A 17,986-nucleotide genomic window follows, 5' to 3' on the forward strand; every position below is an offset into this window, starting at 1 on the left:
GACACAAAGTATGAAACCTGAACATCCATCCCTCTGTGTTCTCTGTGTTCTTTGTGTTCTCTGTGTTTCTTTGCATTTCACACCAAACAGAACCGGTACCGGACTAGCGCTATATTCTCTATTACTATAGAACACACAGGTCACCCACTCTCATGGTTTGGTGGCATGTAAAAGTGTTGAACATTCGGGCATATTGGCATTTGGACATTTGGAATTGTTTATCATTGTTCTTTTATAAATTGATGTATTTTTTTGCACTTTTTCACAATGTAAATCTCCCAGCTTGTCTTGCATATGACTTGAAATAAAATGGCTTGAAATAGAATTGTTTTACAAACTACAGTCCACATACTGTTGCTCAAAAATCACCTTTTACGCATGTCCCTCTGTTCAGGCAGATTCATCCGCTGGTGCTGGAGAGAATGGGGCAGAATGGCAGAAAGAAACAAAGGCCGAATAAAGACCTCCCCAGACGCGAGTTTTGGTTCATGATGCACAGACACACATTCATATGGCATAAACGGATGGAAGGACACCTGTTCACAGCTAAAGTCTTGCATTACACTGAAAAAATCCACTAAAAACCGGTCTGAAAAATAAATAAATAAATAAATGAAATGAAAAAAAAGCACTAATATAGTGCATAAACCCATTTTTTTTTCCCATTTGTTGGTTTCGTCAGAGTCGAAGTCAGTTACAGTTTGGTCATTTTGTGCAACGGACAGAAAGAAGAGGAGTAACTTGGAATGCCCTTCCGATGGTATTTTAGTTTTTCCTTTTTTTTTTCTCTTTTTTCTTTGTCTTGTCTTTTATCTCGGATGTAAGAAAACTCAAACCAAGGTTCAAAGAGTCTCCTGGTCTATGGAATGTCACTGCCCGAGTCGCTGCATCCTCTCTGAATGTGGTGGTATTCCAGTGAGCGCTGATCCGCAACTTTCCTTTTCCTCGCTGTCCGTGTAAACAAAGCAGCTCAAGCTGTCAAAACAACCTCCTAAAGGTTAGCGCTCGCCTTCCTGACGTCAGAGATAGCTCTGCAGGCTGCAGCGTCTCCGCCGCGATGGGCTATTTTTGGGGAGAATTCAGAAGGTCTCCTGGGAGAGAGAGCGATGGTTTGAGATGCTCCCCGCAGTTCGTTGTGTGTTTTTTTGAGGCCCGAAGAAAAGAAAAACAAAGGAATAAACATCCGTCACATGTCCACGTCTCCATCGTACGCCAAAGCCAGGGCCTTCTGAGGGGCAGATGGGCTCTTGCTCTGTTTAACGGGTCTGCTGCTGAAAGAAAGAAGAAAGCGTGATTTATTAAATACCTACAATAATATTACAGCCACATTGTCTACATTAGTTAAGATTTTATTAAGCTACACCATATATATGCATATATACAGCTCTGGAAAAAATTAGAGACCTCTTAAAATTGATGAGTTTCTTTGATTTAACCAAATTGAAAACCTCTGGAATATAATCAAGAGGAAGATGGACCAAGATTAACCGAACTGCTTGGATTTTTGCACCAGGAATGGCATAATGGCAGTTATCCAAAAGCAGTGTGTAAGACTGATGGAGGAGAACATGATGCCAAGATGCATGAAAACCAGGTTTATTCCACCCAATATAAACATTATGAATATGAACTTGTTTTCTTTGCTTTATTTGCGGTCTTAAAACTTAAAAAAAGCATCTTTTTTGTTATTTCAGCCATTTCTCATTTTCTGCAAATAAATGCTGTAAATGAGAATTTTTTTGGGGGGGAATTTGGCAGAAATCTTGTCTGTAGTTTATACAATAAAACATCAATGTTCATTTTACTCTAACATATACCTACAGTATAAATAGCAACATCAGAGAAACTCTCATGGTCTCTTTATTTTTTCCAGAGCTATGTATATAAATATATATAAATTAAGCCGCTTTTGTTGAAGTAACTGTCTCAATGCTGATGGGGCTTTATTGCCTTCTAGCCCACTTCTGTCCTGCTGCCATTAGGTTCATATAAATCCTACTCTATTAGCAGTACTTCATTAAACTGTGTGCATTTGCTCGTGTGTGTAATGGGTTGCAAATATATCAAAAATATATTAATGTATTCATTAGAAAGGGGGGCCACAAACATTTGTATAAAAAGTTTGAAAGGATTCGAGCAAATATGAGGGTAAACAGAGAGATAAAGGCACAGAGGTTTTAGTCTCAGCGAATGGGACTTTGTTCTGTGTGCAGAATTGTTCAGATAGTGAACGTAAATGTGTAAATGTGTAAGTGTTGGAGTTATATGGTGTAATGATTAGCTGAGTTCTGCACACACTGTTCTTTTGCTGAAAGAAAGCCGTCAGCATGTTTAAAGTGATGGTCATAGAAGAACCTTTGAGTCATGCCTAGCAGACTGTGGGCCACTTTTATCTCTTTTGCAAAGTAATTAATCTATTCTTCAATTATAGAGTGAATTAAGGGTGATTAGTGCTGTTTTTTCTTGCCATTTGTTACAATCCCACTTTTGTCTCGGGGCTGTGGGATCAATAACGCATTGCACATTGTAATAAATACTGTAAAATGTAAGGTATAAGACATAAGGTAAAGGAAAGAGAGCTTTATTTACAGTTAAATTATTAGAAAACTGCATTTTTCATGCACAACACTCAGAGAATCAAACTGAACAGCATTAAAGAAAGAAACAGGACAAAATATATGTGCCTTTCTTAAATAGCTAACAAGAAAATAGATAAACAATAAGCTTAAACATATACTTAACCTCCCTGGTCAGTCACCAAGTACATTGGCCAAACAAGTGATCCCTCTGTGTAATACTGAAGCAGTTTTTTCACAAAAGAATATAGACCTTAAATGTCCAATTTGACCATATGTTCCACTCACCTTGATTTACCCTACACAAAACTGGTTGTGTTAATCGGCTAAAATGTTTAATCAGATGAATCACAGTAAAATAAAAACACTTTTCTGTGATTAACTGCCATTAATCACACTTATTCTTCTTAGGATGCAAGTTTTTATAGTGGATATTTAAAAGTAAATAAAATAATGAATGTAATAAATGTAAAAAGCCAACATGGGGTGATAGAATAAAAAATGCATGATAAATAGGATAGAGGATTTCTGAATTAGATCTTAGTTTGTATAAAAGACCGCTTTTACTCCTGTAGTTGGTTTCGTTGATCCGGATCAGTTTCTCCCAGTTTGCTTTTACACAGATATAAAAACCTAAATGCACTAAAAATGTGCATAAATAAACCACGATAGCCCATCAGCTCCTCTGATTGGTCAGAGCTGTCTGGCGCACTAGCAAGAAAATTTAAGTGAATATAGTGAGAGGTTTTTGTGTTCCAGCAAGTATATTTGTATGTCTGTGCAGTGTGAAGCTGCTTTAACACAGAACACTGCGCTTTTAAACACAGTGTTTTTACTAGGACGTGCAGCAGCGCAGATGTGAGCAGTGAATGCTGCACATACTGCGCTCAGTGTGTAAAAAGCATGGAGCAGCAGAGACAGCGTTTATTCATAGCAGTATATTCATAGCGTTTGTCCTCCAACTTTCCTTGCCTCGTTGCTCACTGGAGATTCTGTATTATGTGTTTAGTGTTTTGTCTGATTCTGTGTACTGCTATCACATTTCTTTCAAGCTGCTTTGTGACAACAATGGTTGTAAAAAGCGCTGTAAAAATATATTTAATTTGATTTGGTATTTAGGATAAGCCAGCTGATGGATTTATTAGCTGAGCAAACCATTTGTATCTTGTTTAAGTTGTACCCATCATGGATAAAGGCTATGGTAGGATTATATTGATTGGTTTTCTGTATTTGTTCAGATTTTAAATGGTAAATTAAATGTTTACTTAATAATGTTACACCAAACATTTGTCTTTTTCAGTAGAAAGGAATCTTCCTATAGGACAAAACTCAATTTTGAGCTTCAGTTCTCAAGTCTAACCAAGAAATTCTGCGGTGTAGAATACACAGCCAAGCTGGCTGATTCTTTCTCTGGAATTGATTTTAAAGTTTTTCTATTAGCGTTTAAAGCTTCAAATCGACCAGTGCCTCAATCCATTACAGCCTGCAGGACAGACTTTATTCCAAATTAGATCTAATGCTGTACAGTCTAATGCTGGACATTACTGCAGTGGAACAGCGGCATAAAAATAGAGCTGCAGCTTCTTCACTGCTCCTCTAAGATTTGTGGTTCTTTACCTTTTCAGATCCTCCAGTTTTTTTTCTACTGGAGGCTCAGCCCAGTTTCTCTTTTAAAAAAATGGTAATTAAATATTTGGTACTGTAGAATACTGATACAGTATTTATTAAACACTACATTGGAAAAAAAGTAAGAATGCTGTTTTCTGTCTGTATTGCAGAAACAGAAAACTATTGTACTATAAAATATATATATATAGCAAATTAATCCAATTAATTAAAATAATTAAAAGCTTTTTTTTATAATTATTATAAAATATAATTATATTCCAAAATTTCTCCCCATTTTCTTCCCAATTAACACAGCCAATTACCCAACCCACTCATTAGGGACTCCCCCTATCCCTCTGCTCTCTCAGGGCTCCGGCAGCTGAGGGCAAGCTGCATAAACAGGATTCGAACCGGCGATCTCCTGATTTTAGTGGCAACGCTTAGCTCCCTGGAACACATTTAGATCCCTTATTTTGATTGTATATAAAGCCTGTGTGTAATATTTTCTATTTCATAAATCATTCCTAAATGGTAAAAATAAAACATGACTAAAAAGTGTTCTAAATCACATTAAATTAGCAAAAAAATAGCTGCTACCTGCCGCCACAATGACAAGTACTACTAGTACTACTGTTTTTCCTGTACTACTGTTTGGTTCATTGGCTGGTGATGGTCTATTCTGATGGACAACAGCTCTCAAATAGTGTTATGTGCAACAGAAATAAAGAAAAAAAAAATGTACTCTAATGTAAATAGATCACATATACTGTATTTACCATCAATTCTAGATTTCTAATATTTATAATAAATAGTGATACAGTTGTAATACTCATTATTAAATGAATTATAATTTTACTGTAAGCATATTTAAAATATGGGGTTACATACATGAAGTAGTATAAATGTTTAAATGTTACTTAAGTATATTTTAAATATGTTTCATTTTAGTATAGTTAAGTACACTTAGCACAATTTAAGTAGGACATTTGTACTATACATTATACAGTTAAAGTATAATAAGTACAAAATAAGTTGTTCCATTTTAGCACTCTTTAAATATACTGATTAATTAGTAATGTGGCTACAAGAACATTGTAATGCACTATAGCATAATAATGCTTAGTATACTTTAGTCTACTGTTATTTCACTAGTGGTGCCTTTTATATATATATTATTTTTTCTGATTTCTGTCTCTTTTGCACTAGGTGGCAGTGTTGTGTTTGGTTTCAGGTTAAGTTGTGTTTGCCCCACCGCTGCCAAAACTACTGGAGCATGCAGCCAGGATGGTAATTTTGGATCTAAAAACCCACACCTCATCAAATCAGATAACAGTGTGTGACAAGTGCTATTAATATCCTCACCGCGCTCCTGCTCAGAATACGCCTCCAAGAGACGCACAGCCGAGGAGCGAGCGGCGTGCGCTGCGTGTAATCATACGGTTTGGGTGTTGTAGTTATACATACCAGAAGAGAAAGGACACGGCGATGATGAAGAGGATGAGAATGAAGCCTCCAGCTGTGGCCCCGTACACCCACATCTTTATCCTTCCGTCTATATACACACACACACACACACACACACACACACACAAAGCAGAACACAACACATCAGCCTGACAGACAGCAGCTGTGACATCTCCTCTGACCTGACAGAGCTTTTCTTTAAAGCACAGCTGGGATATTTTATTTTATATTTATTTTAAATTCTGGGAATTTGATGGGAAACATCTCCTTTCTGAGAAAAACAACTGGAGACAATTCACATCAACATCAGGAGAGATCAAAGGCTAACGTGCTGCAATTAGTTATTTCCATCTGAATCAGATCCTGACTGTGATTGGTGGAAAACTTATCTTTCCATGTACACTTACTGGGGCCACTTTATCAGAAACACCTACAATACTACCTTGTGCTTTTTCACTCATTGTGGCCACTTTATTAGAAACACCTACAATACTACCTTGTGCTTTTCACTCATTGTGGCCACTTTATTAGAAACACCTACAATACTACCTTGTGCTTTTTCACTCATTGTGGCCACTTTATTAGAAACACCTAAATTTATTAGAAACACCTACTCACTGACCACTTTATCAGAAACACCTACTTCTACCTTCCTTGTGCCTCCACTCGTTTATTCTAATGAGGTGGCCACTTTATTAGAAACACCTATTACTACCTACCTTGTGCTTCCACTCATGTATTCTAATAAAATGGCCAGTTTATTAGAAACACCTATATTTATTAGAAACACCTATTCACTGGCCACTTTATTAGAAACACCTATTCACTGGCCACTTTATTGGAAACACCTAATACTTCTACCTTGTGCTTTCACTCATTATGGCCACTTTATTAGAAATGCCTACTACACACTACCTTGTGCTTTCACTCATTGTGGCCACTTTATTGGAAACACCGACTAATACTATCTATTCACTACACCTATTCACTGGCCACTTTATTAGAAACACCTACAATACTTCTCCTTTGTAATTCCACTCATTGTGGCCACTTTAGTCTAATAAAGTGGCCACTTTATTGGAAACACCTAATACTACTATCTTGTGCTTTCACTCATTGTGGCCACTTTATTAGAAACACCTTCTACTTACTACTATATTGTGCTTCTACTCATTGTGGCCACTTTATTAGAAACGCCTACTACTACTACTATCTTGTGTTTCTACTCATTGTGGCCACTTTGTCAGAAACACTTACTATTTCTACCTTTGCCTTTTCACTCATTGTGGCCACTTTATTTGAAACACCTATTCACTGGCCACTTTATAAGAAACATCTACTATACTACCTTATGCTTTCACTCACTGTGGCCACTTTATTAGAAACACCCACTACCTACTACCTTGTGATTTCACTCACTGGCCACTAAAATAAAGGTCTACAGAAGAACAGATGACCTGAAGTCTCTAACTGAACACCAGCTATGTTGAGCTACGAGAGAGAGAGGGGGTTTCTGATAAAGTGTCCCAGGGAGTGCACGCCGTCTGCTTTAAAAGAAACGAGTGAAGTCGGGCTGCTCTGATGGGATCCCCAGAGTTTTGGACAATAGCGCTGACTGGAGGCGTCTGAAGCTGCAGTGCTGAGCACTAAATTCAGATCTAATCAGGAATGGCCTAAAGCCAGCGGTAAAGCAACACTCTCGCGTTACGTTATGGCTGATACAAATCACACTGTAATGAAACTTTGGCAGCGGGACGCGGGGGATCCCCCTGCCTCCATGCATCTCCATCAGGTCTAAACTGCGGCGTAATAAACCCAGTTCTATATCAGCCGCCCTCCTGGGGCATCATAAAGGCGTCAGGCTCATCTGCTGTAACTCTAACGGTGTGCCGCCGCTACGCTAGCGCTAAACTGCCACCACAGAGAAATGTCCTCATCTGCATTTGAAATATCTGCCTTATTTTGCAGCTGTGAGAAGAGGAACTCTAAGCCTATACATGTGCACAATCTATAGAGCTGATAAATTAATTTCAATGACATACGGTTTAATCTTTTCATTTAAAAATGCTATTCTTTGTCGACTCCTGTTCATATAGCTTGTCACCGGCTATGGGAGCCCTGAGAGAGCACAATTGGCCTTGCTTTCTCTGGGTGGGTACAGTAGATGGTGCTCTTTCCCCTCATCACTCCTAGGGTGATGTGGATCAGCACAAGGCTGCGTCTGTGAGCTGATGTATCAGAACTGAATCGCTGAGTCTGACTTTACAGGAGATTTTTGTCCCAATTTAGCTTGGCTGATTGTCCCACCAATTCAGTTGCTACTCAGCTACTACTCAGATGTATATCCCCCATCACTTGTGATGCCACAACACCAGGAGGGTGAAGACTAGCACATGCCTCCTCCTCGCTGTAAAGTCAGACTCCGCCTGTTTTCCAACTGCTGCTGTTGCAGCATTGCCGAGTAGCATCACATGGCTAACACTCGGAGGAAAGCACTGCGACTCGGTTCTGATACATCAGCTCACAGATGCAGCCTTGTGCTGATCTATATCACCCTAGGAGTGATGAATAGGGGAAAGAGCGCCATCTACTGTACCCACTCAGAGAGAGTAAGGCCAGTTGTGCTCTCTCAGGGGTCCGGCAGCTGATGGCAAGCTGCATAACCGGGATTCGAACCAGCAATCTCTTGATCATAGACTTCACAGTGGCGCTTCTGCATGAAAACAATCTGGTACCTGGGCTGAGTGGCTGAAGGGACCATTCGCTAAAGAAGTCCTGGATGTGGGAGGGGCCTGGCTTTATCCTCCCCGAGCTGGTCTTCACATCCGCCTTTCTGGTGTCTCCTCCGGGGGTCTTCGTGCAGTAGTCCAGAAAGCCGTGTGTGGTCATCACATCTGTGTAGCCCTTCTCACATCCACACACACCGCTCTGAGAGAGACGGGGAAAGAGTGTGTGAGAGCCTGCTGAGACCATCAGTGCTGCTGATCAGCTGTGTGTGGACCAGTCCAACACCAGCCTCCAGCAAAGGCATTTCTCCTGCAGCTCAAAACTGTTAACTTAAAAACGCTCCAAACATTAAATATTCATAGCAGAATGTAAAAAAAAGTAGGTACTGGATTTTTCATAATGGAGATACGAAATAATTAATAGCTGATACTGAATAATTTCTAGTAGACACTGAAGAATTCAGAGTAGATACTAGACAATTTGTGGGAGAAATGTAATAATTCTTAGAAAATACTCAGTAATTAATAGTGGAAACAAACAAATTCATAGAGGATACAGAATGATTTTTAGTGTAAGCTAAACAAATTCATACTAGATACTGAATCATTTATAATAGATGCTGAGTAATTCATAGTAGATTCTGAATAATTTCTGGGAGAAACTTGACAATTCATAGTAGATACTAGATAATTCATAGTAGATACTAGATAATTCATAGTAGATACTAGATAATTCATAGTAGATACCTGATAATTCATAGTAGATACTGGATAATTCCTAGTAGATTCTAAATAATTTCTGTGAGAAATTTGATAATTCATAGTAGATACTAGATAATTCATAGTAGATACTAGATTATTCATAGTAGATACCTGATAATTCATAGTAGATACTAGATAATTAATAATAGATACTAGATATTTAATAGTAGATACTAGATTATTCATAGTAGATACCTGATAATTCATAGTAGATACTAGATAATTAATAATAGATACTAGATATTTAATAGTAGATACTAGATAATTCATAGTAGATACTGGAAAATTCATAGTAGATAAATCTGGGAGAAATTGAGTTATTCTTAGTGAATACTGTAATAATGATATAGTAATTAGTAGGAAAAAAAAAATTCATGGAGGATACTGAATAATTTCTAATGTATGCTAAATAATTTATAGTAGATATAGAACAACTTAAAATAGATGCTGAATGACTTCAAATAATTACTAAATAATTCATACTAGATACTAAATAATTTATAATAGATGCTAAATAATGTATAGTAAATATTGAACAATTAAAAGTTGACTCTTTGTCATATTGGATACGGAATGATTTCTAGTAGATACTGAACAATTCAGAGTAGATACTGGACAATTTGTGGAAGAAACATAATAATTCTTAGTGAATACTGAGTAATTAATAGTAGGATAAAAAAAATCATAGAGGATACTGGAAGATTTCTAGTGTATACTGAGTAATTCATACTAGATACTGAATCATTTATAATAGATGCTAAAGGATTCATAGTAAATATTAAATAGTTAAAAGTTGGCTCAGGATTTGTCATAATTCATAGTAGATACTGAGTTAATACTGAGTAATTAATAGAAGAAACAAACTTATTCATGGAGGATATTTTATCATTTCTAGTGGATACTAAATAATTCATATTAGACGCTGAATAATACATAGAAAATACTGAATGATTACAATGATTTAATAGAAACTGAATAATGATGATAAATACTGAAAAATCCATAGATCCATATAACAGGTGACACTGGGACAGAGACTGAGCAGCTTTGATCTAAATCATGGCAGCAGCATGTTGTGTGTTTTGTGCTCTCATGATTTTCCTTCCAGCGGATGATTTCTGAATAATCCAGCTCCAGAAACAGGAACGAGGCCAGTCGGATCTCTGCACGACTCCAGAGCTTAACAGTTATAAACCACAAGCTCCACACTGGTGCTGTTTTTCAGAGTTAGCCTGAGCCGCTGCATGCCCCCTGATAATTGTGGCCGTGAGGGCAGTGAACGGACAGGCCTGTGGGTTTATTGCTGGTTATTTGTCAGGGTCGTCTATTTGCGGCAATTATGCAAATGCATCCTTCTGTGAATTATCCCCTTAATCATAACAATACCGGGTTTGTTTTCTCAGAAGCCACAGCTGTTTTATTCTGTACTATTATACACTGGCTATTATGTGTGTGTAAATATAGAAGATTTATGCTATCAGCTCCTTTTTGCATGTGGCCTACATGTGTGTGAAAGGTCATAATTGCTACTGTAATTTATTATATGTAATAGAAGTGTATCTACATTACTTATCTACCTGTCTGTTTCACCCACAAACCTGTCTATCTGTTTGTCTGTCTATCTAGCTAATTATATACAGTATTAAACAAATGAGGTGTAACTAAAGTGTAGACTTTTAGGTTTAATTGGCATTGGGTCACTGTTAGTGTTTATAGATAAATGAAGATAATGGAAAATGAAAAGTGGATACTGAATAATTTGTGAGATAATTGTAATAATTAATAGTAGTAATTAATAGTAGATACAAACAAATTCACAGAGGATACCAAATGTTTTTTAGTATATAATAAATAATTTATACTAGATACACAATCATTTATAACAGATGCTGAATAATTCATAGTAAATAATTAAAAGTTGAAAAGTTGACTCAGGATTTGTCATATTGGATAGTGAACAATTCACTATCGTAGTAGACACTGAACAATTCAACAATTCTAAATCATTTCTGGCGGTCTGAGGCTTCCCTGTCCTTTATGATCAATATCTGCTGATTTACAGGTACTCTGATTAGAGTAATACAGCGTGGAGAAAGACTGCAGAGATTGTTGTTAAAAAATATTAATATATAATTTAATTTTAAAAAGTTTTTGCTTTTGTTAGCCTATATTTTGCTCAGTAGCCAGTGCTATGAGGATCATTTTATTATGTATTTTTATAAATATACATTTATAGTTTTATTAGTTTATAGGAAATAAAGTTTGTATAGAACTTTCACATATTAAAACAATTTAATTGGACGATGCAGGGAACACCTTTGTAACGCCCACATGTGAGCAGCTGGAAGGGGCTATTAGAGGTTATAAGAGCTTAGATTGTGCCCGAAAAATCCAGATTTTCACCTGGCCTAAGAGCGTGTATGTTCTGCCTGAGCCCGACCTGACCTATAACTGTCATTATGAGCCTGAGCCCGATTTAAACCCAACATTTTTTTAGTAAGAGTGTTAAAACTAAGCATTTTAAAAACATTTTGGGCTGTTTGAATGAGCGAAATCTGTTTGTTCAGAATGATGTTAGTTAACAGTGCAACACTGAAGAAGCATAGACCTATTATTTAAGTACAATGGTTATTAAGAACAGCTACACACAGCGCTGCAAGTCAAGTGCATAACGTGGAGAAGTGGAGAGCTGCATGATTATTATTATTATTATAACCTGTGCAATTTTTTTTTATAACACTGTTTAATTTGTTACTTTGCTATATTGCAATTATCACAGCATAGCTTGAAATATAAATATAAAAATAATAGCATTAAAAAACAGACGCTCATGTCACAGACCATTTTCTTGAGCTGGCACAAGGAAAGTGGTGGGAAATCTCGGCCCACCCAGCCCAAGTTCAGGTCTAAGCTCTAGTGTAAATGCAGCGTAATTCTCTCTGTGTATTATAACAGTGTTATTACACTCACCTGTTTGCAGTGTGAGAAGGGTTTGGTGCAGGGGGGGTGGCAGTGACGCACGGCCGCCGGCCTGCCGGGCAGGAAGCACCCGCCTAGCAGCCAAAACAAACACAAGAGGAAGAAGAAGAAGAAATAATTATTGCTTTTTCTCCAGTGATAAGTAAATAAATGTTGTGTCAGGGCTGATGAATGGTGCGGAGCGCCTATCGCAGCCTCCGATCGGAATGCCAACATTGTAATTTTGGAAAAGGAAAATTAAGTGTCAAAACTTGGGAGAGTAAAGCGTTCTCCCAATGCCGGGGAGATTACCTGCGAGGAGCTTATATATATTCACAGGAGCCGATTCCCTCTGATAACATCACCTTTACCTGTTATTCTCAGCACTGCACACCACCTACAACCCCCCGCTCTCTCTACCTCCCTCCCTCTCTCTCTCTCGCGCTCTCTCGCTCAGCTCTCGCAGCCTCAGGCGTGTTCATTTTGGAGCGACGAATGCAGCAGGTTTATTACGTTTGTATGGATCGTGGAGGAGAATACTGTGTTTTATTCATGACTGTGCTGGTCATGGTGTGGGGAGGTGTGATCAATAGACTCATAAACACAAGGCAATATAGAGGGAACATAAATAAGTGAGTATAAAACATGCCTATTTACAGTAACCATCAAAAGTTTCTACCTTATTACAGGTAAATTGTTTAAAACCCAAGACTGCTTCAAGACTTTTAGCTTAAAATCTTAAACATAAAGTACAGCACTGGCCAAAAAGTGGTACCTTTGCAATTTCTTCATACATTGGTTGTGCTTGCACTTGCAAAAAACATTTATTTATGGACAGCCCTTCAAAATTAATGTGTTTGACTTAATGTTGAAAGCCTAGTAACCTATAATTCCGTTACAGTAGAGAGACAGTTACACTGACAAAAGCAGAATCAACTTTTTTAATACCCTCAATTTCAGGAGAAGCCGTTATGGAGCTGGTGGCCCAATACTTTTATTCATATATTTATATATAAATGGATGAAATTTAGCCATGACTTTTATTTCTGTCACTGTCTCTCTACCTGCCACAGACGCTAGTTCACTCACTAAAGACTCCATTTCCCAGGATACACCTGCGTCTAACCTCCTGGACATTCCTGAGCATGTGAAGCTTCATCGTTCTAACTCGCCGGTCTTCTAATCAAGCTCACTTGTCTCCCCTAGTATAAATAGCCCCCTGTTTCATACTCTCATTGCCTGGTATTGAATCTATTCTATAGCTTTTCTAACTCACGTTCAACCCTTTTTGTGTATGACACCACACTTGTTTCCTAGCCCTTTTGTTTGTTAGCCTTTTAGTTGCCGACCTGTTTTTGTATTTTACTACCCCTTTGCTACCCCTTGCCCTTCTGCTTATTTTTTTGGATTTCCCAAGTATGACCTCTTTGCCTGCTCACTCTGCTATGTTGTTTGTTTGGGCTGCCCTTTGGTTACTGATCTTGCCTGTCCCTGACTATTCTTTCAAGTCTAAACAGCAGCTAAACAAATATGGACCTAATGGCCCAAAACCAAAAATACCAAAACACCGTAGACAAAAGCTACAGGGGTGTTAGCGATGAGAGCTATTGAGCTGTGGAATACTTTTAGGATGAGGCGGCATGGTGCTCATCCAACATTATTATACTAAAATGATTTAATACTCTTAATACTTGATTTTAAAAGAAGCTATGCATGAGCAGGTGTCCCAATACTTTTCTATACAGTGTGTGTAAGTGTGTATGGATGGAATGTAGCATCGACTCAAAACTCCAGTACAGTATATAGAGGTGGAAACTCGATTAAGAACAGGTCGAAGTGACTGTCAGTGATTATCGACCTGCGCTATAGATGCGTCTCCCAGAGATTAACTGAAAAAGGCTCTGTTATTGCTGGAAGTGATGTAATTCATAGACATTTTCTGAAATTATATTTGTATTAAACTTGATATTTTTTCTTTTATGGATTTAACAGAAAGGTGCCTGACTGACTGTAGAGTTTCTCCATATTCTGGAAGCCTTTTTGGCTTCGTCTCTGCAGGAGAAGAGGAACCGCCGGCCGGATTGGTGAAAGCAAAGTAAAATAAAGGTGAAATAAATAAAAGAAAAGAGGATCAAACAGTGCGGAGAGCTGCAGCCCAGCCGTGTCCTGGTCCGGTATGCATTTGATGTGGTTCAGAAGAGTCCATAAGTAAAACCAGAGCAGGATCAAAAGCTTCCAGCAGAGAATAAACCAGCAGAAGCGTTTCTGACCCATTACACTCTATTGTTATTACACCATCACATTTCAACTGCAGATCAACGCAGTTCAGCTTCCGTCCTCTCTGTCTGGACACTTTATTAGAAACACAAGCTGTAATACTATTTGCGCTTTCACTCGCTGGTCACTTTATTAGAGAAAAAAATAAGAAACCACTTCAGTTTTTGAATCAGTTTGTCTGATTTTGCTATTTATAGGTTTATGTTTGAGTAAAATGATCATTGTAGTTTTATTCTATAAACTACAGACAACCTTTCTCCCAAATTCCAAATAAAAATATTGTAATTTAGAGCATTTATTTGCAGAAAATGAGAAATGGCTGAAATAACAAAAAAAGATGCAGAGCTTTCAGACCTCAAATAATTAAAAGAAAACAATTTCATATTCTTAAAGTTTTAAGAGTTCAGAAATCAATATTTGGTGGAATAACCCTGGTTTTTAATCAGTTTTTTTCATGCATCTTGGCATCATGTTCTCCTCCACCAGTCTTACACACTGCTTTTGGATAACTTTATGCAATCAGTCACTGGTGCTCAAATTCGAGCAGTTCAGCTTGGTGGTTTGATGGCTTATGATCATCCATCTTCCTCTTGATTATATTCCAGATGTTTTCAATTTGGTAAAATCAAAGAAAATCATAATTTTTAAGTGTTTTCATATTTTTTCCAGAGCTGTATGTTGAGCTTCCACTCTCAGGCCACTTTATTAGAAACACCTATCCTGAGCACCTGAACAGGTACGTGTAAGGATGGAACAGGTGTGTTTGGATTAGGGTTAGTACCTGTGACGTTGACTCCGTCTGAGCGCTGGCACCAAACTGTCCTCTCATTGTTGTTCCATGGGCTGGTTCTCCATTCATAACTGTGGCACTTTCCACCTACGGTAAGCCAAGAGGGACAAACAGATTTCTTATTATATTTACACATACACACCTACAGTCTACTATCAGCAAAGTAATTTTATAGGGTCTCCAGGTGAGTGTGTATATAGTACTCTTACACAGTCTCTATATGAGCGTATATTACCTTTGCAGGTTCGTGTTTCGAACATCTGGCTCGGGCAGCTGTCCTGGTTCTCCAAGGCCTGGATGACCACCGCCCGTGAGCGAGCCTGCTGACCCACCGACTGGAAACTACGTCCCTCCAGACAGGTCAGCTGACACGAGCTCCAGGGTGACCATTCGTTCAGGTGACAGTCTCCTGCAGCAGATTAATTACAGTATACGTTATATATGCTGTATTATATAATTTTGTACATATTTTAAGTTTGTATTGTCAAGTGCATCCAATGCATAATTATTTTTTAACACAAATTAATCACGTCATCAAGTTTGACTGAAGCCATCTCCTGTCCCTTTTTTACAGAGCGTGGTGATGGTCTACGTCAACCCGTGAATTAATATTCATGGCCCCGCCCAGATTTTCATTGGCTCAGGACAGCTCACAGGCAGAGCTAAAGCTGGGCAGCGACGCCGTCTCATCAGATAGGAGCTAACAGCGCTAGAAACAGCATGGCAGTTCATTCCTGTGTTATTTGTGCGAATAACACATCAGTGTTATACGCTTTACCCAGTAATTCAGAGCTAAAGAACAAATGGTTAGAATTTTTTATTTATGAGCAAGAGGCGGCTTGCTTTTGCTGTTTTTTTTGGTGGTTTGTAGGTACAAGAGAATTCAGATTTGACCGTTCACATTCATGTCGCATTTCTATGGATCGGATACGTATTTCATTGTATTAAATCACATATGAAAGTGATTTAAATCTGATTGGAAAAAATCTGATTTGGCACGTTCACACAGACATTAAAAAAATCAGATCTGAGACACATTAAGCAAAAAAAAAAAAATCAGATTTCAATCATTTTAGCTTGGTAATGTAAACGTAGCCTTGCACTCTTCATTATCCTCTTTCTTTATCTCTAGACCAAAAAAATATTTCCCTTTCTGGAGAAGCAGGAGCTCCTCAAACTCTTATTTTGTGCACTTATTTTGTGCATTCTATCACTCTGCAACATTATTTCTCCACCTCTCAATTCCTCCCTCCCTCTCTCCCGTCTCAATTGATCTTTTACTCTTATATGTCCTCAAACGCCCTTGTATTCTCCAGGTTTCCTCGCTCCAGCCGAGAGAACGGCGCTCCCGGAGCGCGGGCCTTTGTGCTCGGACAGAGCGAGCGGCGGTATGGAGAGCAGACAGGGTTCAGGTTTCTGAAATAGAGCTGTGTGAACGCAGAGCCTCAACAGACAAACATTTAACAAAGAGCTACAAGACAAAGCAATATAAAGCATGCCTCTCCACGGCCTTCCGAACAAACTAACCGTGTCCTTGTTGTATTTCCCAAACTGCACCATGCTGGTTGTGTTGAAATACTGCAGATTGATTTCTCTCTCTCGCTGGGATTCACTCAAGTATTCTCATAACAAAACATCACAACATAAAACAATCTTCTTCAGTGTGTGTTTTTTTTTTTGTTCTGATTTGTGCTGAAATATTGATTTAAGAGCCTGTGGAACCGAGGAAGGGATGGGCCGTAGAAAGGGTGGAATTAAGCAGTAATGTGTGTTTTATGCAAAGGTTTACGCTCACTTGGGCAAATTACACATCTTTTTGTCATTTTTAATAAATATAAAAGTCACAGATCCAGCCTGTGTAGCTAATTAAATATCAAACATAATACTGGGTTGTTTCCAATACAGAGATTAAGCACATTCCTAGATTACATATGACTTTCATTTGGGAATATCCATTCACAATGCTGTATAGTTAGGTCTAGGCTTAGTCCCGGTCTGGGAAACAGACTCATTATTAGTGAATTGTCATGAATAAAATAAAGATGCATTAGTGAACCTGAACAGGTAAGAAGGTGATAGGCATGAGTGTTGGTTTACTGGGACATTTGGTTGAACTGGATAATAGTGTTACCATATAAAGTCAGGTAGAAAGGCATGGCCAGACATATATTTTTGTACTCGAGAAAATAAAAAAGTAATACAGAAATGTAAAGCTTTAAATTGGTAGGTGTAATGATTTGGCAGTACCATGGCTATAACAGGACAGATAAAAAGGGTGTCTAGATGCACAGTGTACCTGAACAGGTAGAAAAGGGTTTAACTGTAACTATAGTGTACCTGAACAGGTAGAAAAGGGTTTAACTGTAACTATAGTGTACCTGAACAGGTAGAAAAGGGTTAAACTGATACTATAGTGTACTTGAACAGGTAGAAAGGGGTTTAACTGTAACTATAGTGTACCTGGGATTGATGTAGTAGCTGTAGTGTAGCAAACTATGCAGAAAGAGGATTGGCAAAATGCTAAGTATACCTGGACAGGTAGAAAGGTTAGAGCTATAGCATGCACCTGGACAGTAACATTAATGTTCCTGGTCAGGTAAGAACAGATGTGCAGTAGTGTTAACATGCCTGAGAGGGGATGAAGGGTTAGCTTTAGCATTAGTTATCCAGCGCATGTTTGAACATATCAATATTTTATTACATTTAATAGACATAATTAAGGTACATTTAATTGAGATACACAATTCTCTAAACATGGGGGGGGGGGGGGGGGTTAAGAATTTTCTGCTGTTAATGCATTTTGTCTGTGCATCAAAATATTGCTA

The 17,986-nt window shown here is 38.1% G+C and overlaps 1 protein-coding gene across 1 annotated transcript in view; it reads right to left on the reverse strand.

Annotated features, from left to right (window-relative positions):
- Window positions 1–213: 213 nt before the first annotated feature.
- thsd7ba (thrombospondin, type I, domain containing 7Ba) overlaps window positions 214–17,986 on the reverse strand; it is a 391,489-nt gene continuing 373,716 nt past the window's right edge. The window contains exons 26-31 of the mRNA XM_049484694.1: window positions 15,397–15,570; window positions 15,153–15,248; window positions 12,107–12,189; window positions 8,384–8,576; window positions 5,649–5,736; window positions 214–1,271 (exon numbers count right to left, since the gene is read on the reverse strand). Coding sequence (XP_049340651.1) covers window positions 1,187–1,271; window positions 5,649–5,736; window positions 8,384–8,576; window positions 12,107–12,189; window positions 15,153–15,248; window positions 15,397–15,570 — 719 coding nt within the window. The 3' untranslated portion in view covers window positions 214–1,186. The remainder of the gene's footprint in view (window positions 1,272–5,648; window positions 5,737–8,383; window positions 8,577–12,106; window positions 12,190–15,152; window positions 15,249–15,396; window positions 15,571–17,986) is intronic.

The sequence above is a fragment of the Astyanax mexicanus genome, chromosome 11, assembly GCF_023375975.1.
Source record: "Astyanax mexicanus isolate ESR-SI-001 chromosome 11, AstMex3_surface, whole genome shotgun sequence".
Taxonomy (NCBI): domain Eukaryota; kingdom Metazoa; phylum Chordata; class Actinopteri; order Characiformes; family Acestrorhamphidae; genus Astyanax; species Astyanax mexicanus.